The 13,804-nt window shown below is 38.8% G+C and overlaps 2 protein-coding genes across 3 annotated transcripts; both read left to right on the top strand.

The window, feature by feature from the left end:
• Positions 1-218: 218 nt before the first annotated feature.
• csad (cysteine sulfinic acid decarboxylase) lies at positions 219-5,366 on the top strand. The gene is made up of 13 exons (XM_017305591.2): positions 219-347; positions 440-566; positions 661-751; positions 1,339-1,561; positions 1,867-1,946; positions 2,183-2,237; positions 3,356-3,472; positions 3,586-3,650; positions 3,805-3,886; positions 3,970-4,169; positions 4,737-4,788; positions 4,873-4,962; positions 5,134-5,366. Exons 1-13 carry the CDS (start codon positions 219-221, stop codon positions 5,305-5,307), a joined length of 1,485 nt encoding a protein of 494 aa, XP_017161080.1. The 3' UTR covers positions 5,308-5,366.
• A 305-nt stretch (positions 5,367-5,671) lies between these two features.
• znf740b (zinc finger protein 740b) lies at positions 5,672-11,849 on the top strand. 2 transcript variants are annotated; one of them, XM_008413732.3, is made up of 6 exons: positions 5,672-5,810; positions 7,510-7,670; positions 7,836-8,069; positions 8,836-9,094; positions 9,234-9,352; positions 9,471-11,849. In XM_008413732.3, the coding sequence occupies exons 2-6, from the start codon at positions 7,626-7,628 to the stop codon at positions 9,618-9,620; spliced, it is 807 nt and encodes a 268-aa protein (XP_008411954.1). In that variant the 5' UTR covers positions 5,672-5,810; positions 7,510-7,625; the 3' UTR covers positions 9,621-11,849. The 2 variants fall into 2 exon arrangements, with proteins under 2 accessions (XP_008411954.1, XP_008411955.1); XM_008413733.3 differs by lacking the exon at positions 7,510-7,670 and having other exon boundaries at positions 5,673-5,810.
• The last annotated feature ends 1,955 nt before the right edge of the window (positions 11,850-13,804 follow it).

The following is a 13,804-nucleotide window of genomic DNA, read 5'->3' as shown; positions in this document are numbered from 1 at the left end:
CTGCTGTTCACCCCTCTCTCCGGACTATTCTCAGACATCATTAATTAACTTCCACTGTGGATCAAAGGTTGAGTCCCTCCTACATTGTTCTCACCTTTGGTTTGTTGAATGTTTCTGCTCTTTCTGTTAGTGCTATCTATGAAAGTTGCATAGGTTTGGCAGCTCTTTCAATAATTCTTCCTTTGTAAATTCTTCTGACAGCAGCAGACCGATAGATAATGGAACCAACCGCTGGCGACCTGACCGATCCTCTGATCAACCACGCAGACGGTCAACTCTTCCTTCATGAAGCCTTCAAAATTATTGTGGAAGAAGTGCTCTGCAAAGGGACGGATGTCAAGGAGAAGGTCGCTGAAGATTAAAGCACCAGAATTACAAACTGTCGGATTACAACTGGTTTTCTGAACTAACAGCCATAATCTGTGTACGCCTGGTGCAGGTGTGTGAATGGAGGGAGCCGGAGGAGCTGGCCCGGCTGCTGGATCTGGAGCTGAGAGAGAAGGGAGAGCCGCAGGAAAACCTCCTACAGAGAGTACGGGATGTCGCCAAGTACAGCATTAAGACAAGTAAGACCTGGCAGAGATGATCAAAAGTGTTAATCATATATATATTTTTTTGCTTTTTGTTGATTCTGATGGGAGTGTTTTATAATATTTTCAGGTCACCCACGTTTCTTCAATCAGCAGTTTGCTGGCGTTGACTATCACTCTTTGGCTGGACGTTTCCTCTCCGAGGCTCTCAACACTAATCTGTAAGAGACAAAGAATACAGCTAAGTCTAAAGTTTGTCACAGCCATAGGAGATGTCATTTTTTTTATTCCACTAACATTTATTTCCCACTGGTGGTACTGTTAACTTTTTGGGATGGCTAAGCCAGAGTCCTGACTTGACTCTGTGGGAGGAACTAAAGATTAGGGTTATGACATGAGTCATTCCAGCCTCAAATACTTGAGAATATTCTTTCGGTTTAAGCTGATTGATCTTCTTTAAATAGCTGATCAAAAGTGCATTTGCCTTTTTTTTCTTTTTTTTTTTTTTTACACTATCTTGCAAAAGTTTACATGTATCCTGATTTATTTTACATTTTGTCAAATTGCATAACTAATTTCAGTGCAATTTTTTTAATTGTACCTCATAGACCAGCACAAAGTAGTACATGCTGTGAAATGGGGGGGGAAAGGGACATAATTTACAATTTTTCTTTAATAAACAAAAATCTGAAAAGTGTGGTAATGCATACAGTACATATTCTACCCTTTTTAATATGAAAACTCTCAATAATAAAAACTCTCACAATAAAAAACAAAAACGATCACACACTTTGTATGTGATTTATAGCTTCACTTATGAAGTGGCACCAGTGTTTGTGCTGATGGAGGCTGAGGTGCTCAGAGGGCTTCGTGCGCTGGTGGGCTGGACAGAAGGAGACGGGCTTTTCTGCCCTGGAGGCTCCACCTCCAACATGTACGCCATGAACCTTGCACGCTACAGACTCTACCCAGAGGTCAAAAGCCAGGGCCTGTGGAGTCTCCCGCAACTCACCGTCTTTACATCCCCTGAGGTACGAAGGGCTTTACAGCACTGCATACAGTACCTGAGAGAATTAAGTGATGTTCAGAATGCATAAGGCGGGCCAAAAGTTAGGAAGCACAAGGTTTGTGTTTCTATATATAACTTGGAAACTCTGATTTGTTTTTTTACTTCTTTACTGAAGTTGTAGCTCTTGCAAAGCTTCTCTATCCTAAAACCAGTTAGGACACGAAAAAATCCATAGAACTATTGATTCTTAAGAAATGCATTATAAACAGAAACTTAAACTTGATTTTACCTAGTTAATTATATTTCTGTGTATTTTTTTTTCCCTAGAGCCATTACTCTGTGAAAAAGGGGGCTGCATTTATGGGTTTTGGGATGGACAATGTCATCTTGGTAAAAGTGGATGATGGGTAATTGTTCTTTCATTCTTACTCACTTGTTTTCAAAAATGCCAGACATATGTATGTATGTTCATAGTGTCAGTGGAGCTCATTTTACATTTACTACCTATGATAATCACAGAGATTATTCAAAAGAATAAATTCCCTCTGACATTGAAGGTACATTCATTATAGACCTCAGCAATTAAAATTAAACTGTTAGACTATTACTTTGCTGTGCTCATTAATGTGTTTATACTTACTAGAGGTCGCATGATCCCAGAAGACCTGGATGAAAAAATAGAGCTTTCAAAATCTCAGGTAAATGTTCTCTAGTTCAGTGTATGTTTAGAAACGTAAGATAAAAGGATTGCTATATAATCTACTGTAACCTTGACCGTCTTAGATAATGTATGTTGCGTAATATTTACCAGCGTGTAACCTTTTCACATTATGACATAATAAAAACCGCATCCTTCATTGTATTTTATTGAGATGTTTATTGATGAACCAACACAAATTCCCTGCGTAACTGGGAAGTAAAAGGAAAATACGTTATTTCCAAATAGGATTCTTAAAAAAGTGATGTGATGTTTTAATCAACAACACAGAGTCAATACTTTGTAGAAGCACCTTTCACTGCAGTTACAGCTACAGTCCTTTGGGTTATCTCTGTCAGCTTGGCACCATTAGAGACTGACATTTTTGCCCATTCTCTTCCAAAGTAAGTCAGCCTCAGTCAGATTGGATAGAAACTGTCTGTGAACAGCAATATCCAGGCTTGGCCACAGATTCTTACTTTGATTTAGGCTTGTACTTTAACTGGTTCATTGTAACACATAAACACACTTTTATTGTAGCTCGGGTTGTATGGTTTAGAATTGTTGTCCTGAATGCAGATGTCCACTCCAGTCTAAAGTTTATTGACTTTAGACTGGAGTTCTTATTGGGTTCCATGATCACCCTGCTCCATCTCTCTTACCATCAACTCTGACCAATTTATCTGTCCCTGCTGATGAAAGGCATGAAGCTGCCACGATCACGTTTCCTGGTTGGGATGGTATAAATTCACAACTTTCTCCCTTTATATGTCTGCTGTGTTCCCTGGTCTTCATGTTGAAGCTTGTCCACTAATGTTATCTAACAAATACCTTAAGCCTTCACAGAACAGCTGGAATTTCATTGAATTACACACATGTGGACTACTTGTAATCTAATTTCTAGTATGTAATTAGATTAACTCCTAAAGGCACTAAAGTTTTATTTAACCCTGAATCTGTACAATTTCTTCCCACTTCATGATGTTACACTTAATATTGGTCTGTCCCCTAAAATCCTAATCAAATAAATTGAAGTTTGTAATGTGTCAAAGTGTCAGAATGTCCACCAGGTAATAATACTTTTGCAAGAGATAATGAGTTAATGTTTTCTTCTGTTAGGGCGCAGTACCATTCCTTGTGAGCTGCACATCGGGCACTACGGTCCAGGGGGCCTTTGATCCGCTGGATCGCATCGCCAATGTTTGTGACAAACACAAGCTGTGGCTGCACGTTGACGTGAGTCCTCCAGTGAGATAATACTTTATGTCAAAGCCTTCTGATTTTGCTGTATTTGTTTAAAACATCGGGGGTGTGGGGGCGTTTTGTTGTTGTTTAATCGCTTGTCTCAGGCTGCCTGGGGAGGAAGCGTGCTGTTTTCCAAGAAACACAGTCATCTGATGAAAGGAGTTCACAGGTATTAATTTAGTTTTAAAAAGTATTGCTTTTCTAAATTAAAGTAGGTATTTTGATTTGCGTATTTGCAGCGCAGCAGAGGTTTCAGTCACGTCGTCAGCAGGTTTGCTACGTGTACAGTGTTTGTTAATGTGTTGGCACTTGTGTATCTGCAGGGCAAACTCAGTAGCCTGGAATCCACACAAGATGCTGGTCGCTGGCCTGCAGTGTTCTGTCCTGCTTCTTAAGGATACAACGGTTGGGTTTTGCTCTGGATGATATAGTCAAAATTTTGCATTGATTTTTTTTCTTTTTATCATAAACAAATGTTGTTTCCGCAGGACTTACTGAAGAAGTGCCACTGTGCAAACGCAACATATCTGTTCCAGCAAGACAAATTTTATGATGTGAATCTGGACATTGGGGATAAGACTGTGCAGTGCAGCCGCAAGGTGGACTGTCTGAAGCTGTGGCTGATGTGGAAAGCAGTCGGCTCAGCTGGGCTGGAACAGCGTGTAGACAAAGCTTTTCTCCATGCAAGGTAAGAAAAAATAAAAATAAAAAAACGTTGTGAAATATTTCATTTTTCTGAGTAGCCTGCAGGTGCAGTAATACTTGTGGGGGGCCTTTCTGTATATCTGGTTTTATTTATGTTCCTTCCTTTTTGTTTTGTTAAAGCTGTCAAAGCTAATAATGCATGAATACACTCTGTTTAAAATAGTTAAAAATGTCACTAAAACAAACTAATGTTTAAACAGTTTAAACATGTTCCACCTCTCTCTATCTGAAAACCTGAACCCTGGCATGTCTAACCTAAAAATAGGTGGACCAAGATTTAGTACATCTGTATTTATTCAATAAATAGCTAAGTTACCACCATGCATACTTAATTTTAGTTAAATAGGTTCACAGTTTAAGTGTTTTAACTTTTCCAAAGATTTACAAAATAATACAAAATACTTCAGGCTATAATTATTACATTCCAAAACAAATGTTTCTTCTTGCTTACATTTGCTTAAATAAGCTAGTGGTAAGTCAAGAAAATGAATAAAAAAATAATTGACAAGTTTTTCACTGTTTTTTTGTTTTGTTTGTTTTTATTTTGCAGGTATGTGGTGGATCAAATGAAGAAAAGAGATGGGTTCCAACTTTTGAGGGATGTAAGTTCACATCTAAATCAAGTAAAATATTATTTTTCAACAAAATCGTTTTACTATATATTGAAACTTTACTTCCGTGGACAGCCGGAGTTTGTGAATGTGTGCTTCTGGTTCATCCCCCCAAGTCTGAGAGGGAAGGAAAAAAATCCAGACTACCAGAACAGGCTGGCTAAGGTGCGTTTCTGTTTCAGTGCGTGGTTGAATAGTGTGCCAGGGTTTCAGCTGTCAAATTCCAATTTTTCCAAATGTATTTTGTAGATATTAATGTAAAAAATATTTTTGTCTTATTTTATAGTTTCCCAATGTATCTTATTTATCTCTATGGCATTTGGGTTTTGTTTATAGGTTGCTCCAGTAATCAAGGAACGTATGATGAAACAAGGCACCATGATGGTCGGCTACCAACCTCTTGGAGACAGGGTCAACTTTTTCCGCATAACCATATTGTCACCACTGGTTTCCCATAAAGACATGGACTTCTTCCTTGATGAAATTGAAAGACTGGGAAATGATTTGTGACAAAAATAATTGTTATCACAAATTGTGGAAAAACATTAAACATCCTTAATCATCATTTACTAAGCTTACTGTACGAATATAGTGATATAACACCACACTGGTACACAACATACCTGGATAAATAAATAAATAAATAAAATAAATAAATAAATACACCGTTACCCACAATTTGTATTTATCTTTATTTTGTATATTTTTAGTGTGCCTACTTCGCTTTTATTGCTTGTCTTCTATAATTTACTTTTTGAAAATCCTGTGAAATATAATTTAGCACATTTATAAACATCCGTAATTAAAATGTTATAAGAATAACTGTAGGAATACATTCTACTGCTACCCCAAACCAGACGGGTTAAGTGGTCACGTGCTCCTCTATATGACCAATCACAGCTCTCTCCGGGGAGCACTTCCGGTGATAGTACTTCCTGTCAGTGTTTGTAAACTGAGATAAAATTGGAACCACGACAAGACATAATAATCCCCAAAACCTTACAAATCGAAAGGTAAGTGTCTTGCTTAGCAGCAGTTTCCATTCGCTGCTCTCTAAGCTCCGTGGAACGTTTCGCTCGGCTGTCTCTGGCTGCTGTGGCCGATGAGGGAGGCTTTGAGCCCGCCCTGCCAGCCTCTGCCTGCTGCCTGGCTGTTGTTGTCTGTGTCGGGGGTGGGGGTCCAGTGTAGCTACCCTAGAGTTGTTCCTAAACCTTTATTGTTTCAGAGCTGCAGGATCAGCAGCTATATTGCTGTGGTTCGAGTAGACTCGTGCAGATTATGTTATCAACGATTTTATTTTATTTTTTTTCTACTAATGCGGATTCTCATTTTTTTTGCTCGCCGAGGAATCGTGATTTTATAACACGAGAAAACTGCATGCATCTCTTGGCAAATAATTTGACGTTTAAACATGTAATTGTCGGAAGCAGGAATTTCACTCTGAATTCATAGATGATTATTCAATAAACGATAAGCGAAGCTCGGTTGAATGTTTTTCTTTTTAAAGATTCAGTATACAATAGCCTGCTAAAGTACACATAAGCCTTTAAGCAGCTGCAAATTGGTTGAGACGTCAGTCTCTACTAGGTATGAAAAGCTGGTGAACATATGATGCCACAAAAGACTCATAGATCAAATAACCGCAAAAGATTATTCACACACGTAAAAAATTATTTATTTTTCAAAATTTTGAGCTGCTTCATGTTGGTGTTTTGAATAAAAACACAATGAACTTTGTGACTTTAAGATGTCACAAAGTTCATTGTGATTCACCTGAAAAACACCATAAACCTTATGACTTTTTTTTTGTCATCGTTTTAAATTTGTATTAGTGGTTTGTAGCTGTTTTCACATGAAAATGTTTGTTTTAAAATTGTTGTTTTTACCCTTTCTGAGAACAGGTGTTTTTGTTTTTTGTTTTGTTTTTATAAAATACACCACCATAATCATTTAACCATTCATGCTGATGGCTCTCCTGGCAGTTGTTCAAAGACAAATTTTCATCTATTTATTCCTGTAACATCTGTGAGTTCCCATAAACTGATGTCTGACTGTTCTAACAGTCTGAAGCTGCACTCTGCTTCATACTCTGCTTCATGATTTAGTTTATAAAAAGAGCCTGCATATACGTGCCTATGTGTTTGTGAAGATTCTCCATCATCCAAGTAACTCTAATCCTCTATGTTTAAATAAAACTGCAGGAAAAGCGATAACATTTAATTACTTGGGATGTTATCTGGTTTTCTGTGTATGTTTGTGTTCCTCAATGTTTTGAGGAAATGTTCTAGTTTGTTACTTTGACAAATGGGATTAGAAAATAAGCTTCATAGATCACTATCTCAACTTTTAAAAAATTAAACTACAACCAGCTGTTTAGCTAGAACTTCATTCATTTTCATCATATTCCATCAAAGTGTAATATTGAGAGCAGATAAAGAGATAAAACAATGATTTTGATTAGATTTTTTATTTTATTTTATGTTTTGCATTGTCATGCTTGGTACACATCTGAGTTACAGAACAAGTCTGATTCATTTTGTGTTTTATTTTCTTAAATTTTCTTTGGATTAAATTTTCTTACTGTTTTGTTTCATCTATGTGAAATTTAGATGTGCACCAAACATTTAAGGTTGCTTTACGCAGTAAGAAGCTCTCAGTAAAGTTTGATCTCAGTACTTGGTTACATATCCATCCGTGTGCCTTTATTTTCAGGCTTTGGCCCCTGATGATTTGGGGGGGGACTGTGGTCTCTCCTGTCACCCCCTCATCCTGAGTGAAGCCCAGCCCCCTTCTGTCCCCTCAAACACACACGCATTCAAACCACGGCGATGACACACCATTCCAACAATTCAGTTCGAGACCATATGAAATGGGTCAGTGGAAGTCTCTTCATCTCCAAAAATCACCATCCCGATTGCATTGTTGTGTCACTCCCTAATTCTAGCCCCCCACCTCCAGCTCCCAAGTCTTCGTGAGGAGTCCTCCAACCTCTCCACACCCATTGGAACGCTCTGATATGTTGCTGTTTGTGTTGCCAGGCTGGGTTGCTGGGCTGTGAGGCGGTGTTGTCCAGCATGGCCCTGATGCAAGCCAACAACATCCCAAGCCAGAAGAAGATGATGTCCTCTTCGGGTCATGGCCACAGGTCCAGTGCTGAGGACCACCAGACACACTCGCAGCACAGCCTCAACCATCATGGGCACCAAGTTCACCACGGACAAGGCCATCACAGTCACATGGGCCATCCTTCAGATGGGAGCCTTCCACCGCTGGTGAGAGAAACACAGACCACTCTCTGTGTTTAGAAGTTTGCATATCTACCTTTTTGCTGCTGCTTCTTCTGATTATGTGCAAAACAAATTAGGCAATGGAAATGTAACTCATTAAAAGGATGTTATAATGTTGAGACATACTGTGAAAAAATATTAACCGCCTTCTTTGGCGTTTGCTTCTTCTTTTTTTGTCACGCTGAAGATTTTTCAATTAATCAGAAAAAATTGTACTTTGCTAAATTTAAGCAGAACATTAAAGTAAAAAGCTATCCAAACCATCCTGGCCCTGTAGGTCATGTCGCATCATCTCATTTAAGTTGGGACTTTTTACAATTCCACTCCAAAACGTCATCTAGATCCAGGTTCATGCATAATGTGCTACTTTTTAAAAATATTTTAGCTTACTTCAGGTTGTCAGATAGATTCTACTTCATTGATTTCCTGATTTTACAAGTCAGACAGCAGTAAGGCCTCGGTGTATCTGCTTGTAAAGTGGAACCAAGAAAATGTGACAAGTTAATTCCTGGCTTAATAAAGGGAGCATGTATATTTTATGTAGGACCATGTTGGTTAAAAACATTTTTTCCTTGATAAATGAAATTATTATTTCATTTCTGGAGTTAACACGAACTGTTTTACTGCCCCTTTTTTTTCCATCATTTGTCTCCACTTTAGGATCCAGCCACTACAAGCCTTGTTCTTGCCTTTATCCCAAATGTATGCTTCTACTATATCCAGTCTGTTATGTTTTTTCCTGTCTTAACAGCTAATCCGGAAAGATGGGGAATATCACACATCGAGGATTATCGATGGGAAGGACGTCCAGACAAACCAGAATTTGCAGCCCAAGAAGAAACACAAAAAGTCGTCCCACAAGGTAAAAGAGAAAGTGGAGGTGTTGATTCCGCACATGGATATGGACGACGACAGTTCCTTAAGAGTTCAGAAGAACTTCATCTGCGATCACTGCTACGGGGCTTTCCGGAGCAGCTACCACCTCAAGCGACATATTCTCACACATACAGGTGAGCACCTGAAAGCAGAGTTCAGGCAAATAAAATATAAAACTTGCAACATAAATTAATGTGTGTAACTGGAATAGGTCAGAACACAGGACGTTCTTGGACATTTTGAAAAATTGCTCACGCCTCCAATTGTTTCTAGGGGAAAAGCCATATGCTTGTGATGCATGTGATATGCGGTTCATTCAGCGGTACCACCTGGACAGACACAAGAGGGTGCACAGTGGAGAGAAGCCGTACCAGTGTGATCGATGCCATCAGGTCCGTCTGTAATAGTTTCCATTACAGTGATTTTTAACATGCTCTAGAGTCCAAATCCTGCAGATCCCATTGGCTTCTGCATTTTTTTGAACCAGCAACTTTGTTTGGCTTTCTGCAGAACTTTTCACGGACTGACAGGCTGCTAAGACACCGGCGGCTGTGTACGGCTGGCATGAGCAAAGAGGAAAACCAGTACTCCCAGGATGCATCTGCCCATACAGCTTCCTGGAGTCCCCTTCATCCCTCCAACAACCGTCTGACTGTTTGACCCTCAGCTTCCTAACACCTGCCTGCAGCTTCACGACATCACTCACGGGAGTTTTACTCTGAAAGTAACCTTAGCTAAAGACAGCCAAACTATAGTTTGCTCTTAACACCTCATCGTAGTTGAGTTCTCATACATGAGCAAAAGCAAATGGACTGATTCGAACATGAGGTTATGGCAATAAGTGAAGTGGAAAAGACACCGCTAGGTACTCTCAATTTCCGAGTCTCTCCTTTTTAAATCTCCTTCCGACTTGCAGCTCATCCCACTGCGCAGGAACGTGTTACTGAGAAAGACACGCAAAACCACACCGCATTTAAGTATGTTTTAGCGCAAAATCTTTAGATATCCATCACAAACGCACTACAGTTAAAATAAAGCTCACAGCAGATTTCTGAGGCGTTCATCAAAACTAATTGCTTACATCAACTCATTTAGCTAAAAGAGGGAAATCCAAGACAGTTTATTTTAATGCACACTGAAAATAAATTTTTCCACCCAATTAAAAAAACCTAAAGTAGAGCTGCACCATTAATTACAAGCATACCCGGTTGTAGTGTCGGTGTGTGCAATATTATTATTGCATATGACTGGAATTCAACATACATTCTTCAAACGTTTTATGAATTTGTGCTTTGTGTCCCAATGTAATATTCACCCTTGTGGATAGAGTCTCACTGCATTTGGTTTCCAAGCCACCTTTCGACTCTGGGTTCATGAACGTTTATTTTATTTTATTTTATTTTATTTTTTACTTGAACAGAAACACCTTGAAACTGTCCACCTACATAGGCCCTCTGTGGTGTATATTTTCTCTGGAGAGTCTAAAACCAGCCCACGTCTCCCCTGATGTTGATTGGCTCCTCCGAAACCGCAAAACGACAAACGCATTAATTGCAACTGATATTGCCACCAATAACATGTCCGCTACTACTCTAAACCAGCTTCTTAATTTTCTAATCCTCCATCTGGAACACAGCTGCACAATCACGGATGTGTAAAAATAATTCACCTGAAAAACACTAACATCTAATTGATCTTTTTATTAGTCGAGTTGGAGCGCCTATTGCCAAACATTAAAAACAGACTTTGTTTTACAGTGGTTTTTGTCGCACCGTTGTAGCAATTAGGTGACTCACAAGTTTTAATGGGAACCAGATGTTTAGGCACCTGTGGTTAGCAGCAGTCATGAGTAACTGGATGGAAAATGTTAGAACTTTTTTTTTTTTGCTAAATCCTTTTAGTTTCTCCTAAGTGCTTCCGTAAAATAAATGTAAATCCATTGTGTTTACTGTCTCTGTTAGAAGACACTGCTGTCTTCTTGTTCCTGTTTGTTAACCAGAGGCTCCTGTGACTTCAACAGACATTTACCCTTAATAAAGGTACTTAGATTAGCCAGATGGACATTTTTTAGTGTTCAGAATAGAATCAAACAGGTGCTGGTCATATGGATTATTTAAGTATAGATTATTTTCTCAGTTAGATCCTGAGTATGATCTTGGTGCAGATCAAATTAAGGCATGAATTCATCCATGGATTTTAAATTATGACCTCTGCCTGACGGAATTTTTACTTGATTACATCGTCGTTTCTTTTTATGGTCCCTTTAACCTTAAGCATCTTCAGTGAAGATGGATCATTTTTGGCAAATAACTCCTTCAGGCTGGACTGTAATCACTGGACCGAAGATGATGTTTCAGTTTTAGGGCAGCATCTGAGTTTTAACAGTTATTTAGACAAAATGTTGTAATAGTCAGGTAACTCTGTTGATATTAGCAGTGTAGATTTGAGTTTAGGACCAATCACTGACTCTCTACAGCTTATGAATGTTGTCTTAGGTGTAGAGAATAGTGTTTCTTGGGCCTAAACTCAAAAAGTGAATCAGTTTTTACAAAGGTATAATCTGTAGTCCCATTATTTCCTAAAAGTAAAACCAACCATCTGTAAAATTTCAGTTAATCAATGATTAGAGCATTCTTTGTTTTATAATTTGCATGTATTTGTGAAATAAGCTTGTATAGATTTTATTTTTGGTAAAGTTTTTTTTGTTTCCTGAGTAAAGGCTTTCAGCATTTGCTTTTAAAAAGAAATAAGTTCAGTTTTGGCTCACAGTAAAGGTTTTTGCTTTGTTGTTGTCTTTTTTTAACAGTAAAAGCTGATCATGTACTCTGCAACAAAGATATTTGCAGATGTTAACTCTATGTCAATAAAGATTTCTTATTTTACTGTAAATGAAGTTTTCTGAAAAGCCAGACTGATGTTCAAAAAAGTTTGATATTAGCTCAGAGTATGTTCAGTGGATTTCTTCAAAATCAGTAATGCATTAGTTTCGTCAGTAGATGGCAGCCATGACCAAATGAAGACCTATTTTCAGTCCAGTGATGAAGAGGCGGAATCAGGAAGTATTTTGCCCTTGGCTCGTGTAAGAAAACGAACTATATATTTTTTTACACTTACATCTCACTTCATTGGAACATCGCCAATTTATTTTTGTAGTTAAATTCAAGAAGTAAAATGTGATTAATCACATAAATCTACCTCAAACGCAATGATATAGTTTTTTTTTTTTACGTTTTCTTTAGGGCTTATAGTTAATACAAATTCATAATTAAATTCATCAGAAAATTATTAGATAATTAGAATTCAAATAATTGGAGATGTGGTGTGCCATAATGCAACAGGGAAAAATATAGCCATTATTAAATTGACTTGCATATAAAATTTGAACATGTTTATGGCTTATTAATTCTGATTATTTTTGAAAAATGTATATGCATCGACATGGAAATGATGGCAAACAGATGTCAAATGTTACCTGGACGGCAGTCACTGAAAGAGTGATCTGACGTGAGTGTAGGCAGCATCCTTATTTGGAGTGAAATGTAACTGGAGTTAGCAACACTGACTAAAATCAAGAAAAGTGTTATTTGATCGGTTGCCCTTAAGTGGAAACCCAGGCAGAGAAAGGAGGATATTTCTCCCTAAATGCTTTTGGTTAAACTCACAATCTAAGAAGAATCTAAGAAGGTGAAAAGTCCCGTCCTGTATTGGCATATTAGCCGTAAGGTAAGAAGTGCAGATCATACCCTTTAGCACCTTCTTCTTTGCTATTGACTTTTTTAATTACAGTATAAGGAAAGGTAAGATGAGATCAGCCTGAAGGCTGCTGGAAGTGCGCTCTCCCCCCCCATGGGAGACATCCCCTCCTGCCGCCGCCTGATTTACAGGACCCACAGGCCCCTGGCACTTAACAATGGGCCCTACCTAAGTGAGGGAGATGGAGAGGAGATCTCAAAGGATGAGATAACACTCCATCTTCATGCACAGAGTGCTGAAATCATCTTGGTTTGAAATCATCTCAGACTGATCACACAGTCGGAAGGTGAAGTGTGGGAGTGCCGCCTTGTTCCCAGCGTGGCTCCCTTCATCACGGAGGACTCCCCCAAAACACTGATAAGTGGCCCTCTACATTCTCCTCTCTCCCGCCAGAGGTGTAGAAAAAAATACTTCCTCCAAATGGAAATCTCCCTTGACAATCAGTAAATCTGAGCTGCCTGTGCCGTGGCACATTAACGTACGGGTGGTTCAGAGGTTTACAGAAACAAACGCCAAACAGCAAGAAAACGTTCCGTCTTCCAACAAATGTTTGGCGGTGCCCTGATCAAACACATTACTGGGCTCACTGCAAGTGATTGAAACCCTCCCAACAATAGCTCCTGCTATCTTCCTCTCCCCGAGGTGTGGGAGAGCCTTTTCATCTCACGCTTTGATTAATAAAGGAATCGCTGGTTGGTTGAAAGCAACAATCTGCGCCCTCTGAGCATCCATCATGCCTGAGACAGCCTACCTCTCTGTGTTAATTAGCGGTGATATTTAAGCTGTCTGAGGTGTTACATAGCCGTCAGCTGTGTTGGTGCCGCCGCTCTCCATTAAAATTTCAATTCCTCTCCCCAGGTTTTTCCCATTTTCTTCGATGTCTTCGCAGACATGTCCTTGAAAACTCATACCGACCTCACGGATGTATTTCAGAAACCTAACAAAAATAATATCAGTAATGAGGATTAAAAATTAAGGAAATGTCTGCGAACACTTTTGCACATATTCTTTATGCATTAAAATCAACTGTGTCAGCAGAAATGAGATAACATGAATCTAATTTATCACACTTTTGCTCAATAATTATTTGA

The sequence above is a fragment of the Poecilia reticulata genome, chromosome 7, assembly GCF_904066995.2.
Source record: "Poecilia reticulata chromosome 7, P_reticulata-male-v2, whole genome shotgun sequence".
NCBI classification, from domain to species: domain Eukaryota; kingdom Metazoa; phylum Chordata; class Actinopteri; order Cyprinodontiformes; family Poeciliidae; genus Poecilia; species Poecilia reticulata.
This window is presented reverse-complemented; position numbering and strand designations above follow the sequence as displayed.

What these genes read in the sequence shown, in the direction of transcription:
- csad (XM_017305591.2), top strand. Translation starts at nt 219, where the DNA reads ATGGAACCAACCGCTGGCGACCTGACCGATCCTCTGATCAACCACGCA. An exon ending in AGCTGTGGCTGCACGTTGAC is followed by an intron (nt 3,473 to 3,585) that starts GTGAGTCCTCCA and finishes CGCTTGTCTCAG; the next exon opens with GCTGCCTGGGGAGGAAGCGT. An exon ending in ACCAGAACAGGCTGGCTAAG is followed by an intron (nt 4,963 to 5,133) that starts GTGCGTTTCTGT and finishes TTTTGTTTATAG; the next exon opens with GTTGCTCCAGTAATCAAGGA.
- znf740b (XM_008413732.3), top strand. Translation starts at nt 7,626, where the DNA reads ATGACACACCATTCCAACAATTCAGTTCGAGACCATATGAAATGG. An exon ending in TTCGAGACCATATGAAATGG is followed by an intron (nt 7,671 to 7,835) that starts GTCAGTGGAAGT and finishes TTGTGTTGCCAG; the next exon opens with GCTGGGTTGCTGGGCTGTGA. An exon ending in ATGGGAGCCTTCCACCGCTG is followed by an intron (nt 8,070 to 8,835) that starts GTGAGAGAAACA and finishes CTGTCTTAACAG; the next exon opens with CTAATCCGGAAAGATGGGGA.